At 38.6% G+C, this 17,056-nt stretch overlaps 1 protein-coding gene across 1 annotated transcript in view; it reads right to left on the bottom strand.

Annotated features, from left to right (window-relative positions):
- Positions 1-13,393, bottom strand: part of FDXR (ferredoxin reductase) — a 508,804-nt gene extending 495,411 nt beyond the window's left edge. The window contains exon 1 of the mRNA XM_044085176.1: positions 12,609-13,393. Within this exon, the coding sequence (XP_043941111.1) occupies positions 12,609-12,699 (91 nt within the window). The 5' untranslated portion in view covers positions 12,700-13,393. The remainder of the gene's footprint in view (positions 1-12,608) is intronic.
- Positions 13,394-17,056: the final 3,663 nt, after the last annotated feature.

Below are 17,056 nucleotides of genomic sequence, written 5' to 3'. Positions count from 1 at the left end.
CTTATTTTAAAGCTGTCTCGCTATGTTAAACCCATTTAACATAGCGAGTGTTTAGCAACGGAGAAAGCAAGATCTCCGTTGCTTTTTTTTTTTAAGTGTTTCGCTATGTTAAATGAGTTTAACATAGCGAGACAGTTTTAAAATAAGCAACGGAGATGTCCGTTGCTTATTTTAAACTGTCTCGCTATGTTAAACTCATTTAACATAGCGAACACTAAAAAAGCAACGGAGATCTTGCTTTCTCCGTTGCTTTCAACTCTGATGTACTGCGCAGGCGCGCAGTACATCAGAACTGCCGCGGATGCCAGACATCTGCGGAAGGGCAGTAAACAGGCATTATACTATGCCATTATTTAAGAAAAGTAATAGTTTCTTTTCTTAAATAATGTCATGGTATAATAGCAATAACCCACTTCTGGGTGTGGGTAATGCTAAATTTACCCACGGTTGGCTTTGTTTGGTCAAACCGTGGGTAAATTTAGCATTACCCACACCCAGGCGTGGGTTATTGCTATACTAACACTTAAAATTTGATATGCATTCATAATGTTTGCCTCCTAAAACTACCTACTTATAAAGAAATCAACAGCTGAAAATAACATCTAAAACTTCAATATTTTTCAGTTACTGTAAACAGAAGGTACAACTATGTTATCCACTGATTAACAATAAGGACAAAACCATCAGGGTTAACTTGTTAACATGCAAATTAAAAAAAAAAAAAAGATACCAAAAACACACTTTTCCTCTTTTGAATACCATTACAGAAATCAGTATATACCTCCTGTTTCCCACTAAAAGTACCTATATGGTACAAAATGACTAAACTATAAAGACTTGCTTTGTACTGCTGCATAATCTCACCATGCATATCCTACCACAGAAAGACTAAAGCAGGCTTTGGGATATAAGAAAGGGCTATGAATGTGTTGCATGTACACAAAAAGGGAGTCCTACTAAAAATACAGAATAATGTCAGGAGACAAACAGAAATAATGCCTCTGAACAGTACGGACAGAAAGGAAGAGGAAACTAAAGATGGCAGAAGAGCTGACTTAAGAAGTGTACTTTATTCAGAAGAGGATGGCAGGTAAACTGAAAACCATTCAGGAAGAAATAATGGACAGTAGGTCAACAGAAAACTTTAAATATGCCTGGGCCAGTTGCACAAAAATGGTACAGCAGAAATGGAAAGGGGCAGTAGCACAAAAGCCAACTACAACAATAAGGGGGACTGCACTTCATCAGCATCTTGAAGCATTTGTAGGTATCTCTCACCCAGCAACCTTCAAATTTAATTTATTAATCATGGTAAAACACACACCTTCACCCAGTTTACCAGAGGCACCTCAGCCAGTGATACTCATCCAACCATACCTATTAAATACACCACAGACAGAACTTCGAAACGAACTGAAAAGCAGCTTGATGCGTGGCTCAGTTATATCTGCAATGTACTAAACCGTGGAAGAAATTTGTGCCAAAGGTGCCTTTATGAGAAGCACAGAGAATCAGACTAACACCAATGGGCGCACAGTTTCTGCAGTTTACATGGCCAAAAGTAGCACAGTGCATTGAGCAAATGGGAACAGATAGCAGCATAACATCCAGGGACACCTGGGCAACATTACAGGTATACAGCAAGGGCACTTAATTTGTCCATTGCATCTAATACACTAAGGGTATCTCACCAGCAATTCATGGGCCACAGGGACACAGCAGAAGCAGGTTGTGTACTAATGTGCACAGGAAAAGCTGCACATTGATATACACACCAATCCAGCAGGTGCATGGAGAAGGGACAGCAGCTATCCCTGTAGTACATATAGCCTAGCTGGGTAACCAATTTCATTTTAAAATAAAGAAATTAATCTGAATTAGGGCAAAGGAATGTTACTGTCCAGAATGTATAAAATGTTACTGTTGAGTTTTGCACTACAAAATATCAAAGATAAATGGTCTACATGATTTGAGTCTACAATGACTTATCTAGTCTCAAATGTAGTATTTCATACTAAGCACTATTAAATATTCAAGAAATGAGGGAATTCAAATAAAATGTCCATTACAGGACTTCATATTTTAAAATCTTATAAAATATGTTGATTTTTCATAAGTGAAGCTTGCAACATTAGACAGAACACTGGAACTACCTTTCAAGTATAGTGACCATCTCCTAGTACTAGCTTATACATAAAAAGATCAGAAAGGTAAACACATGTATATATAAAATATTGCTTTAAAATTCAGTTCCCCAAACCTCAACACCCATGTCAATTTTCCCATTACAAATTAATGCCAGTGCAGTTTATAACTGTGCACCAGCAAGGATTCACTTCGTGTAGGATTTCTCTTTCTTTACTACTGTGTGACCACAGAGTTTATAGAAACGTATTGCGTACATGGGGCATGCCCCTGGGGAAGAAATATATTTTTCTGTGTTTTATCAAACTGAAACCTTCAGTTCGTTTCATCCTGTGGAAGCTTCGGTTGGATTAAATTTGAATGAAGGTGAAGCTTAATCAGCATCAGATTTGATTACAGCCTCAAATAATAACACTTAAGAAATACGAGATCTGAAGTTATTAAAGAATATGTAACGATATTTCACTAACCACAACTAACAGACTTGATGCTACTATTGGAAGAATTGTTTACCTGATGAATTTGTTTCAGATCTATAATCTGTTTAAAATGTGTGGTGTGGTAAACATCACATAAAAAGTTACCATAAAGTTACTTGCTCATTCTATAAATCCTGAAAATGTATTCTGTGTTAATCTATGTGCAATTCTCAAGAGCTTTAAAATGGTTAAATGGTGTGTATGCCCCAACCCAAAAAACAGACACCAAACAAAGTAGTGTCAGCTTCTGGGGTTTGTGTTATAATGCAGAACTACCTTAACACCCAATGCAATTGCCACTGACTATTCACATGTACTTTTAACACTCAGAAGTTAATAGTCTCCACAGAAAATGGATAAGCATTTAATTTCTTAAGCTGTTCAACAATTTCTCATGATTTTTTTTTTCATAAAAGCAAATTATCAGGCACATTGCCCAATACCACTGTAATATTCTTGATGTTCATCCAGCACATGCTTTGAAATACTGTTTACTGAACGTTGTATGTTGGACACAATTAATCTAACTTACATAAAATCTATGCGTTTCTTGTTCTGCTCTGTCATAATTACGACATATAAATAGTCAAGAACATTAAAACTGTGATGCTTTGATAATCACCAGCATCACCAGTTTCTTAACTGCTTTGTCCCATATGCCAAAAAACAAGAAAAAAAACTTCACTACCAAGCATGCTGTGTTACTATTCTTACAATATGGTATTCTCTTACTGAAGAGGTTCAAAACCACTTAATAAAACACTTAATGATGGATCTATTGTCCTTCAAGCTAAACATTGTTCTTTTTAAAAGGGAACGTACCAGAGAGATTTGCCGGTCAAGGGCAGTGGCTGCAAGATAAGCCTCCCACGCACTCCCTCATGAGACATGACTAGGTAGACCCCCCCCCTTCACTCCTTATCCTCACGAACCGCTGAATTCAGGCCACCTGGAATATAGTCATGGTCACCCCTCTATATCTATGCCAACAAAGCTGACCACAAATCAGCTTTCTACTTATATAAAGTAAATCCCTTGTACAATTACAGCCAAAGAATGCATACAGGAAACTTTATTCTGACACTATAGTACTAGCCATAGTACTATAGTGCTATATTTCTGGGGAGAGGTGCATCACTACAATGCAATTTCATCATATTGTGCAAACTTAAAATACTACATGGAACCCTACAATGTAGTACTACTGCAATGCACTGCAGTACAACATACTGTTAACTGTACTACATGAAACACTCGTATATGCAAACAGAACACAGTCACCAGTCTATACTTAAAAATGCTAGCAAAACTGAAAAGCAATACGGAAAAGGCATTTTCTGCTACCATTCAGAAATTCAGCAAGATGCCACTGGGGATTCCATTGCATTAAGTCATCTCATTAATGCAGAGTTGGAGTGTGCCTACACAGCCAATGAAAATTAGACCTAGCAGCAACTTTGTCCAGGTGTGGGATTGAACTGAAAGAATGAAGGCCTGTTGACCTTCCTCAAGGGTGAATGTGGCAGCTACTCCTTAAGTAGTTTCCTCTGATAGTGGCCACAAGGTAACCCCATTCATACTGGGAGCTCAAACTGCAGTTTGGAAAAGTAGTGCCATTTGGTGACAGCCTGTGCTCTGGAGTGCATGCAAGAGGGAGTTCAAACTTCATACCTTGAGGACTGTAATGGCAACCCATCCGCAGGAAGCAAGTATGTGGAGTTTAAGCGCAAGTATGAGGATTGTTAGGCCAACTTGTATTAAAAGATCATAAATGTAGAAGATCTTAATGTATTTGGGACAATGCACCTGTAGCTTCTCCACATGAGGTATGCATGTGGCAGTAAGTAAACATAAAGCTACCTGGATTATGAGCATTACCTGACTTCACAAGTACTCCCATCTAGTCAAGAGATATTAAGGAATAAAATAAACTGCCTATCCCAGTAATCTATTTGACAACCAGGTGACCGTTTTCAAGCCCTTGAGGACCAATTCCAAAAGACTTGCTCTTGGCGTACATGACCACTTACACTGACAGCAGATGTTTTGGAACCTGGCCCTTACAATGAGAGCAACTCTTTTGGAATATGGCTCTGTCTCTCAGTGTTCCAGAGTGGACAGCATGAATGCAGAGAAGTAGAAATCAGGAAGTCAAGATCAGAGAGCAAAACAATTATAACTACAGAAAAAAAAAAAAGAAAGAAAACAGCAGGACAACAGTAAATATGTAGACTCACCCCACCCTTTTTTTTTTTTTTTTGCTTTGTCATGCAGTTTTACTGTTGTACTTTTCTGTTAAAAAGAAAACACTGGTTTATGTGTTTCCCAGTATGGGAGCACCTACAAAAGCTCAGTTAAATACCACAACAACTACCATACGACTGTCATTTTGCTCCTCAGTTTTTAATCTATTCAAAACATTTTATGCAGAGTACAGAACTTCATTCAGTACCCTTTACAGACGCACACATCCTTGTTGTGCAGCACAAACAGATGAACGACTACAATGGATTCAACACACTGCAGATTTCCTTTATAGTAACGTTTTATAGTAACACTGCCAGTCTTTTCATACTCCTGGCCTTACTGCTTTTATAGTATGACCAATTCTGTGACCAAATACAGATCGTGAGCTGCTAAAATAACAATAAAGCTAGTGGCTTTAGTTTTGTCAGGATAATTACTAGTAATTACTGCTACAGACCACCCTCCCAAACTCAGGAACCCCACTCGGCTTTCCTGAAGACACTGGAGAATATGAATGTCTCTCCAAACACCATTATATTGGGTGACTTTAATTACCCAAACATAGACTGGGAGCACTACTCAAATAAGCCAACTTCTCTACTACTCAAGCCCCAACACCCTAGCCCAACGGTTCCTAGAATTTATAAACTCAATGCTATGGAACAACTGGTCACCACTCCCACAAGAGGGGAAAACATATTGGACCTGATCATCACCAACATGGCGACTCTATGTTCCATACCAGAGGTATACCCCTCATTGGTAAGATCTGACCATAAATTAATCACTATGGACATCCATATCCCGTCCCCACCCCCAGCAAAGGAAACTACAGTCAAAAACTTCGCAAAGGCAAACTTCCCACTTCTCAAAACCGAGGTGGAATCCTTCAAAGCACCAGGGCCAGTGGAAAATACGGCCCAAACCGCAGAATCCTTTACAAACGCATTCTATGGATACCTACAGGAATGCATGGATCGTGCCATCCCAAATAAAACCAAGACACACTCCTCCAAAGGCAGGAGACCTGTCTGGTGGACCCCAGCCATAAATCTGTACAACAGAAGGAGGAAGCTACTACATGATAGAGCAAAATCCCTGAAAGGGAAGGCAACTCTGATCAGTACTAGCAAGAAACTACGATCCCTCATAAAATCATCTAAGTCTAGCTTTGAAAGAAAAATTGCACAAGACGCTAAAGATAATCACAAGGCTTTCTTTAGTTATGTCAGAAACCTGGGTGGAAACTCCCAGATATGCTCTGAGTTAGTGCAAAATGACAATATATACACTGAACCCACAGACATTGCCAACATCCTGGCAGACAGGTTCAGTGCAAACTTCTCCCCCCCAAATGAGCAAATGACTATCCCAACAGAGTGTAGCCTCCCTGACATCACAGATGCACAGGTGAGAGCTGCCCTCTCCAAAGCAAAAAACACAGCATCAATGGGACGGACGGTGTCCCGGGCTGCGTTTTACATGAGCTCCAAGAAGAACTGAACCCTCACTTAAAATCACTGTTCAGTCTCAGCCTTACAACAGGATATGTACCCAAAGAATGGCGTACAGAAACAGTGGTCCCACTCCATAACTGTGGTGCCACAACGGACCCCAGAAACTATCGCCCTATAAGGCTAACTAGCCTGGTCTGCAAAGCTATGGAGCGTATCATCATGGAACTCATAAACAAAGACATTGGGAACCTCCAAACACTGGATCCTACCCAATTCGGCTTTGTTAAGGGCAGATCTTGCCTCTTGAACCTGGTCAATTTCTTTGAAACAGTCACCAAGGCCATAGACGAAGGGAAGGTAGTCCACACAGCCTACCTTGACCTTGGCCTTCGACAATACCCCACTCTGGCATCATAAATAAACTCACCAGCTTAAATATCAACCCCTATGTCACAAGATGGGTTGCAAACTGGCTTAGGGATAGAACCCACATGGTCAGAATTGCAGGTGCCATGTCAGACTCTAAACCAGTTACAAGTGGCATCCCACAAGGCTCAGTCCTGGGACCTCTCTTGTTCGGTATATATTTCTCTGAGGTACAGGCCAACACAGGAGAACTATGGCTGACAAAGTTTGCAGATGACTGCAAACTGGGGGCCATAATCGACTCGCCGGCTGACACAAGCATCCTCCAAAAAGGTCTCACAGAGACAGATAACTGGTCCCAGAGCCATGGCCTAAAGCTAAATGCCAAAAAGTGCATAGTCATCCCCTTTGGGAAAAACAAAGTGCCCACAAATTACCACATAGGTGGTAATCCATTAAGTACGGAAGTAATTAGGGATTTGGGGACCCAAGTAGATTGCAATCTCTCCTTTGACAATCACATTGCCAAAGTGGTTAGAAAGACATTATATATAGCCCACCTTATCAAGAAAGGGTTCACATCTAGATCAAGAGATGTCATTGTGCCCCTCTACTCATCAGGCCCATAATTGAATACAATGCCCCATTTGGGATATACCTTACCCAACACCTGCTACAACTAGAAAGACCCAAAAGTACCTCACCAAGAGGATCAAGGGACTCAAACAGATGCCCTACGCAGTTAGGCTAAAGAAACTCCAGCTCTACTCAGTTGCTTACCGCCTACTCAGTGGCGATCTGCGCCTGACATATAAAGCCATGTCCAACCCGGAATTAATGGACATGCTCCACCTCAAGAAATCCAAATCCATCAGAACTACATGCTCCAGCGTCTTAAACCTCAGCACAGAAATAAATAGAACATGCTGGAGGGGCAGATTCATATCCCAGAGGCTCCCCTCACTCTGGAACAAAACCCCAATCCATGTCAGACAGAGCCCCTCAATGACCCTCTTCAAGAAGAATCTTGACGTTTGGATGGGAGATCGTAAATTTACCCCTGGTATCTCTTCTGTGTCACTGCTAGACAGAGGCACGGTAAACTAACCTTAAATGGGCTGTCTTCTGTGACTTACTATACAGAGGCACAGTCAACTAATCTAAGAAGAGTGGCGAAAGCCAAGCACACTCTGGCTAGGCTTGTAAATGCCCTAGGGCAGATAGCCTAGTATCAACCTATGAACCACACCTGCACAAAAGAGTATACAGCAAACTATACACTGGTATACACACTTAGGACAGAAATAATGACATTATCTTTACGCTCTTCAGTACACTTAACTGGAGAACCAAACAGAAATTCACTGTTTCAGAGGCCAAAACAACAAGATAACATTAAACAAATAAACAGAAGAAACCAGGCAAAAATGCATTTACTTTCAAAAAGCAGGGTTAGATCAGAGTAACAGAAATGCTTATTTGTGGATGTAATACAAAATACTAAGAACTGTGGAGTTCTATATTAATACTTTAAATTTAATTAACACTGCTCCCTTATGCCCATTTCTATATCCAAAATGTTACTGTAAGGCAGAGTATCAACACAAAAAGTCTACAAAATCATGCAGTGAAGGTTGCCCAATTAACTGCTACTGTAGCAAAACACAAGATCCAGAGGATCTGTGTGGGTGTTGTGCCCCAGCACTCCTACTCAGTACTATGAACGAACACAGAAATTGTGTTGGAAGGGGTCAGCAGACTCCTCCTTCACATAATAAAACAGCACTCAATGGTCATTTCAATATAAATGATTTTTGAATCTACTGAAAAGATATCACTATTTCATTACTTGACTGTGAAAGACCTTTTGCCATATTAGCTCTTTCTTTCTGGAATAGTCTATCATTTGAGATGCAACAACACAAATGTTATAACGAAGACAAAAGTTAAAACTACATCTTAGCAAACCGTATACACGCACTTAGTTTTTCAAGATTCAGGTTGTCATGAAGAACCATTTCAACTTTTCCCATTTCTGCAGTCTTACTGTTCCTATCTTAACTTTCATCTTCTATATTTTTCTTAAGTCATCAGCTCACAATCCTTAACTTCCACATTCCAGTTTTCTACATTTTGTAACTAAAAAACATGTTACATGTGCAGACTTATACACACACACATATATATATATATATATATATATATATATAATGTGTATATACATTTATTGCAGTATATATATCTACTTTTGCTTATTGCAAATTCATATGTTTGATATTTCATCTGTATGCAAAATGCAATTTCATGTCTCATGCATTTCGTGTGTACGTCTGTCTTGCCATTTGGCCTTGATTATGGTTGAAAAGGCCCTGTACAAGGCCACTCACACAGTTAAACACTGTTTTTGAAAGGAATTTAGAGCTGTACAAGTACCAGCAACCACCACCCCAAATTAAAAATAACAATGCAAGTTAAAATACCACTATGGTTAGAAACTGAAAATTGTATATATAATTGTTATTCTCCCTTTAAGTTCTATACAATCCAAACCTACCAGCAGAACACCAACGTATTACCAACTGTTTTCAAATCCTGAAGAGCCTCATGGAGGCAGACATACTAATATGATCTTACGTTTACTGGAAAGCTACTTCTTGCCCATAATACATTGCAAGACCACAGCTGATAAAAATATAACCTCCAGTCAGATCATAAACCATCACTTAGAATGGAAGTAGTGAAAAACACTGCCAATCAAAAATTTTTTAAGCAACTTGTTTCCTGCATAATGTGTGTGCCATAACACCAGTGAAAACTCCTTACAAAAGGATAAACAAATAACTAAGATAAAATATTTTTACAAAAGAAAGAATTTGGGAGTTTCAGGTTGTGCCTTCCTTCCCTGAGTTAACCATTGTTAATATTTCCTAGTTTGCAAAACTCGAACAAGTTACTAACAGTGGTAACTGGGTTAATTCATCTTCGGTCTACAAAAGGCTTAACAGGTTAACAATGCCAGGCTAAGGAAAGAATGCAGCTTTATGAAAGTACGTCAGAGTAATGAAAATCAATCTTGAATAGCCTTATGGCCTCAGTGGGTGTGACAGCAAAAAAGGAACTACCGATACCCTGCTGTTTGTGTTTTCCTCTGCAATTCAGTTGCAACAGGTGAAATGTTGCGAGCGCACAGGAGACAAATGCCTAAAGAAATCATGATATTTCATTCAGCCCCAGCACAGTTCGCACGAAGAAACTGACTAGGTAAAAATTGCCATACAGGGTGAAAAATGTAGCAATTGTTTATGTTAGGACCCACAAACATTATTCACACAGGTGTTGGCAGTGCAGACTTTAATGACATTCCAAATGGACTGTCAGTTAAACATTGCAGTTGTTTTTATTTCTTTTTTTTTTACTCTGTGAAGACTAAAAAGTTTATGAAGGTTTAAATAATAATATCAGAAAATCTAGTAGGGGCATTGCTGACTTAATGATAGTGAAAGACTACATGCATCCAAGCAAGGGGGGTTAACACCCCAACCCCCCACTAGTTAAAATTTTAATTTTCACTGCCTGGTTGTCCTCTGGAATGGGGGAATGCAAAAGTCTCCAAATGGACATTTAACAGTCTCTCTTTTTAATCTCTCTCATCTCATTAAGAACAATTTAAAGTGATAATATTATTCTTACTCCTTATAATTACAATTTCTGCCCATGGCAGGATGGGGGGGTTGCTACTGCACAGCCTGGTTTGTCCGGATATAAACAATCATGGAAATGCTAAGCCATGCTGTTTTAATAAGTCAGAGTATTGGTATCATTCTCTATGGAGAAAAATGCAACCTGCAGAAAGGAAATGTTTTAATGCATAGCTGTCTTTAAATTCAGGGATACAGTCAAGCAATGATGCAGTTTTCATTGCAGTGTGCATACCTCTCAACTGTACAGATTTTCACAGACTGTCCAGATCTTTGTCTCACATTTTTGGTCTTTTCCTCATAAAATGTGGTTTTCTGGCAAATCACTGAAGGCACTAAATGTTTATTTATTTGCAGTTTGTTAACCATGAAATTCCATAGGGCCAGTGCCCTTTTTCAATGGAGGCCCGGGGAGAAAAGCTCCATGTACATACATACAGAATCAATACAAGTAACAGTCACATCAAAAGTAATACAGGGTAATACAGAAATGTCAGTAGAAGTTATTACAAACAATTTCATAACACCATCAATGAATCACATCACAATTAATGCAGGGTATTACAGAAATAAAAGTCAGAAGTTATTAAAAAAACACAAAAAAATAACAAAACTGTATAGTAGCCAAAGTTATAGGTTTATGGTGCATTAAACATTAAGATTTCTGGAAGGTGGATTTAAAGTGAGAAAAAAAAAAAAAAAAAAAGAGGGCGAGTAGGAAGTTATAGGAGTCAGGAGAAGGAGGAAGATGTCTGAGTGGAAGGCAAAGTTTTGAGAAGGTATACTTGATGGCAGTGGAAGTATAGCATAGAGATTAAGAGGGGTGAGAGCAGGAGCATTCCCATTTAGAAGAGAGATAAGAGTAGAGTAAGGTCTTAAAAGTAGAGAGGTTCTGGGTAGTTCGAATATGGGGAGGAAGCTAAAAGAAATTGGCCAGGAGTGCGTAATGGTTTGCACACTTCCAGTAGGTTCTGTTTATTAGACCTGAGGGATCAGTCAGGAAGGTGCATGGTAAGGGTGGAAGAGAAAGATGGGCATTGAGAAGGCTTATACGTTTATGGGCAGTAGAGAGTTGAATGAAGGAGAGAGTTGGAGAGCTCTAGAGTGGAAGGAGTCACATTGGTGAGAGGAAGATTTGGCTAAATAATGACAGGCATTTGAGTTTTAGACTTTACATCCTTCAGAAAATAAATAATTATGCAAAACCTGTTATTCTAGCAACTGTCCAAGTTTATAGGAGCAATATTTAAATTCTGTCCCTATATTTGGGTCTTTGTCCCCCCACCCCCATTCTTTCTGGCTTTGTCTAAATTTCTTGCACTGAGAGCTATAAGTGTTACCTACCTAATCTGTAGAGAAAAACGTTGCTGTTTTTTTAACACTGAACACAACTTTCCATTCATTGCTCTATAGCAAAAGCAACTAATACTACTGTAGGGTTGCCACCTTTTCAAATGGCCAAAGTGGGACATTTTTGGTACAAACATCAGATTTTACAGGCCGACACATACCCACGGTCAGTACAAAAGTTAGAACTTAAATTTTTTGCCTAAATAAAAGTTTATTCTTTTAGCATTTTAGTTGCTTATTCTGTTTCTTATAACATTTAGGTATTTTAGATACAGAATAACTGTTTTATGCAACTATTACATAACATATAGGAAATCATTTTGTCCTAAAAATCTCAGGACATTTGCCATTTTTACAATTTTTTGTCAGGACACAACTGCCCAAAGAGGGACTGTCCCTCGCAAAGTGGGACAGGTGGTAATCCTAATAATACTGTGTCCAGTCTTTGTTTGCTTTTCTTAGCAAAATTATAAGATTACGGCCAATTAAAAGTTTCCTGTTAAGAACTTCATGTATACGTCAATGTTAAAATACCGGTAAAATTTTTAAATTAAACTTTGCTCCAGTGTAGAGAAACAAAAGTCTGCTGTCAGGAAATGCCAAAAAGTGCATCTTGTGATTTCCAAAGGCTTTATTCACCCCCTCCCATTCAATCTCCTCGTTGAGGACTTATGGAATAACACTACAGGAATAATTGTAGTCCACTCTGGGAGTGCATTGAAAGATGAAAATCTTTATTAACTTTTACATTTTAACAGAAGCCTTCTATCAGCAATAGCATACAGTGCAAATCATTCTCGATATCCAACATCATGATTTTGGGGCCGACATAAGCATTTACTCACACAACTTTTGTTAACAGTTACCTGGAGTATTAAAAAATCCTCTTGGCCTCAAAGCCATCGCCCGAAATGCGCTAGGCAACTGCAATATTCGTCTTCCGATGGGCGCCGCCATATTAATGTTTATTTAAGTGCACTGCTACTTAACGAGGTAGTAATGTGTGATCTAAACTCTGTGATTTTATGACCGTATCCCCCAATCTGCTGGATATATTATTAGGTCCTTCCAAAGCTTAACATGACCAAGATGTGATTGAAAGCTCGATATGCTAAATAACGTTCGCGTACAGTATAAGTGTAGTAAAATTCAGAGTCTTATCTTTAAGGCAGCATACTATGTAAACAAATGTATCCTACATGTTGAAAATTCTGCTTGATACTAATACGGCTGGTCAGTGTAAATCATCCTTAAAGCTGTAACCATTTTATATGACTTGCAAGGGGAATGAACATATTTAAATTATTTAAAACACGTAATTCAGTAGTGCAAGAATTAATCCAAGAAAAACTCCAGTAACTAGGGTACACCTCCACCACGTGTTTGACTGTCACTCTCCGCCTCTTCGTCCTCCTCCTAAAACACGTCATAAATGTACATTATTAGTTCTCCCTAGTGCGCATCTGCTGAAATTCAAACCCTTAGGACAGTATTCTGTAAACTTCTTCTCAAATGAATCTTGTTACGATTAGTCGTCCTGACGTTCTGTATTGAAAGAGTAGTCTCTCACTTATGTATTTATTCATAGATCAGTGGCCTCACTGTACATTTTTCAGTTTTAACCCAAGATCTTCTTCTTTCGGCTTTTCCCGGTTAGGGGTCGCCACAGCGGATCACCTGTCCGCTCATGACTGGCAGTAGAATTTTACGGTGTCGAGTTGCCAGCCCGGCGCCCAACCTTCCACAGAAGGCACACACATGCATGCACTCACGCCTAGGGCCAATTTAAAGAGTGTCCAATCAACCTATAGTATGTCTTTGGGATGTGGGAGGAAACCGGAGCACCCGGAGGTAACCCAGGGTAAACGCAATAAATATATGACATTATATGAAGCGTGGAAATCAACAGTTGACGTGCTGAACTCGATACAGTTTGGAGAACGGTAATTGATTGGACCTTCAAATTTATAAAAAATTAATTCAAAATAAAATTATATTAACATTAGACACATATAATAAAACCATGCCTAAAATCATAGAGCTCCTCTAATAGTAATTAATAATGTCTCATATATGGGGCACGTCATTCAAAGGAATGATATATAAAATTATTAGAAGTGAATTTATCTGTCCAGACTTACCCTTCTTGAATTTCTCAACTAAAACAAACAGAGGAATTTACCGCAAATAAAAAAAAACTTTGAAATCAGCAGGAAAGTCATCATTGTCCCCATACTGGAAAATATTCATATAGGCATTTTTACATAGAAGCTTTTTACACCATATAAAGTTGCCACAGTTTACAAAAAAAGATAATATAAGGTGTTGGAGATGTGAATCAGCACTTGATGCTGATTGGCTTCAGATGATTATTAAATGCAAAATAGTAACTTTTTTTTTTTACAGATTTTAGATACTTTTGCAAAGAGTTGTATACAAATAAATGTATTATCACAGATTATCTTATATTATTCAATAAATAAATCCCAGAAGTCATAACAACATACCAAATACCTCTTTTCTGGTCAATTGTATTGATAGCAAGGAAAGTCCTTACAAAAAATTGGAAAACTAAGTCTACTATCTGATTTAACAGTGATTGCGTTCATCTAGCTAAACCATTCTGTAATAATGAAATGTCTACCATAAAAATGAGGACTAATAATACAACACATTAATCGCATGGCAGAAACTGTATAAATTACTAGAGAAATATTAACTGTTTGTATATGTATACTTTGTTATGGACATTGTATATAGCTCATTCTAGCTGTATTTGTAAATAGTAAATTTAAAACAAAATAAGCTGACATGTTGAAATTCGAATGAAAAGCAGAGTCAGAGCACGGTATGTAGAGTAAGGAAGAGGTTAAGTTATATGTGTTATTATTTTTTAAACTGTATTACAAATAATATTAAATTATATTAACTCAACAAAATAACTGAGCTTCCTAGTTCAAGCTGTTAATATGTGCTCCACATTTTGCCCAGTTATTCCACATTTTGGAGACTGAAAGGAGGAAAGTTTTGCCAGTAAGTGACAGACAGGTGATTGCATTGCAGTACATGTGAACTATATTTGATTTGGTACTTAAGGGTCCATAATCCTTATGAACAAATATTGGAAGAGTGTGTGTACTACTGACTCTTAAAAGCTTCCAACGCTTTTTTTTTCAGCCGGTATGATTTGCAATTGATATCTATTAAACATCCAAACATTAAACTTTTAGAAGCAAAAATAAAAATTTCCTCACAATGAGGATCAGTCACAACATGTTTCACTAAGTGTGTAGCATTCTAAGATGGTGACATTGTGACGTTTATAAGACGGTTCGGGCTGTATTACAAGTTTGGGACTCAAAAATGCGAGTTCCTGTACTATGTACTTTCAATTCCATTTAATTGCTCCTGAGTTCAAGCAGGTATGAGAATTGCAGTCGAGAACCTCAGTTCATACACTACCTGTTAAACAAAATCTTGCTCGTAGTGACATAATGACAACTGGAACAGAAGCTGCTGTTGCAACTATAGACCCCAAATGAAAAATCCGCATCCGAGGGGCCATTTCTGTGAAATGTTACAGACTCACAGCTCACAGGGACAATTTAGCTTTTGACCTAGTGTGGCAAGGCACTTGACCATTTTGTCATATACTCTTGACGCCCAACAAAGTAAAATATGTACACTGGCAACTCCCTCTTTTATAGTCATCCAGTTCTCAATAAAGAAATAATAAAAAAATGATCGGATGAATGGACATAAAAAAATTAGCAGTACTTAAATCACCTTTAACTTTTACAGCACATCATAGCAGGTGTTGGGCATCAGTGAACTTGTGGTGGGTATGATGAGCCCCCCGCTCAAGTCAAGGGATGGTGGGGGTTACCTCCCCTCAGTCTGGCTTCTTCACCAAGGCAGTCTTACTGACATCTGTGTGTTATACATGGGCATAACACAGGAGATAAACTCTTGGATGCAGGATGTACCTATTTGACCAAATAGGGCCCGCTGTGACAGGGGGCCCCATTCTAGGCTATGACAGGGTCATTATTGGCTTATGTGGCTAAGACATTTGCCTGAGAGACTCTATAGCAAAGTGCAAGGTATTTTTCTATTGGTTGTCTTCATCCCATAACTCTTAAAATACTGTTAATGGAGCAGACAACTTCCTGTCATGTATTTTTGTAGTGACTAGTTCAGTATTTTTAATAACCGCAGCTTCACCCCCTGTTCTATAACTCATAGTGTTCACTGCTCATGCTCCAGTAGTGGTTAGTTACTGTTGCTGAGTGCTCACCTGAGTTTTCATCCCAAAAGTGATCTGATTAACCATCTGGTTTTGTGTACTGCTCCATTTAATGTTGTCTCAGAAGATAATAAGACCAGCCTTAAGTTGAAGAATGATAGAGAGGTACTGTGTTTTCTTTTGCTTCTCCTGCTGACTAGGATTTGTGATTGGTTGCTAACAAATGCAACTGCAAGAAATATCTGTGGAATAATCAGTATCTGAAACACACAGTAATGAGCATTAAAAAAAGGAAAGAAAGCAGATACTGTGACGAGAAGCAACTCCTGGTGATTAAAATGCAACAGAATGCTACACTTCAACAGCATGGGAGAGAAATGTTTAGTGCAGTCACAGATAATGACAAAACAATTGCAGAAAAGTGAAACATGAAGTGTGTATGCTGAGTGGTATGAGGCAGATGGGTGTATATTAGAACATCGAACATGCAGAATGTTGAATTGCACAACATTTAACAGTAAACCTCGAACGCGAACAATTGCCGAATGCTCAAAATTCCGAAAACGGAAACCCCAGACTGCCACAGTTGGCCCATGCAAAGTTCAATACCCTGACGTTACTGGGAAATGTGAAGAACGTCTGCTACGAATCACTGTGCAATAGCAGGGTAAGCAAGACACATAACATCGGAGTGATACATGTGAATGTATTACCTCCACTGTGGTGCGATCTCGGAGTTGGTATATTTAAGTAAGGGGTGTGGGGGACACAGCCCCCCACATTGGGGGGTGTTGGGGGCAAAGCCCCCCCACATAAGAAATAAGCTGTAGATTGTTTTAGTAGTTAATAGGTTGTGGACTGATTGTTTTAGTAGTTAATAATGTAAATATTTTGTTGTTTTTTGATAGTGTGTATGTAGTTTGGTTATTGTTGTGTGGTAGTATGCTGGTTTTGTTTTTCATATTTACTTTTTGTTGAGCGGAGTAGAGTACTCAATGTTTAGGTTTGTAGGGTAGTTATATTAGGTGGTTAGGTTGTGTTTTGACAGTTTAAGAGGCATGGTGTTTG

This window comes from Protopterus annectens, chromosome 10.part0, assembly GCF_019279795.1.
Source record: "Protopterus annectens isolate FY-2018-M chromosome 10.part0, PAN1.0, whole genome shotgun sequence".
Classification (NCBI taxonomy): domain Eukaryota; kingdom Metazoa; phylum Chordata; order Ceratodontiformes; family Protopteridae; genus Protopterus; species Protopterus annectens.
The sequence above is the reverse complement of the archived record's forward strand: the minus strand, read 5'-3'. Positions and strand labels throughout refer to the sequence as shown.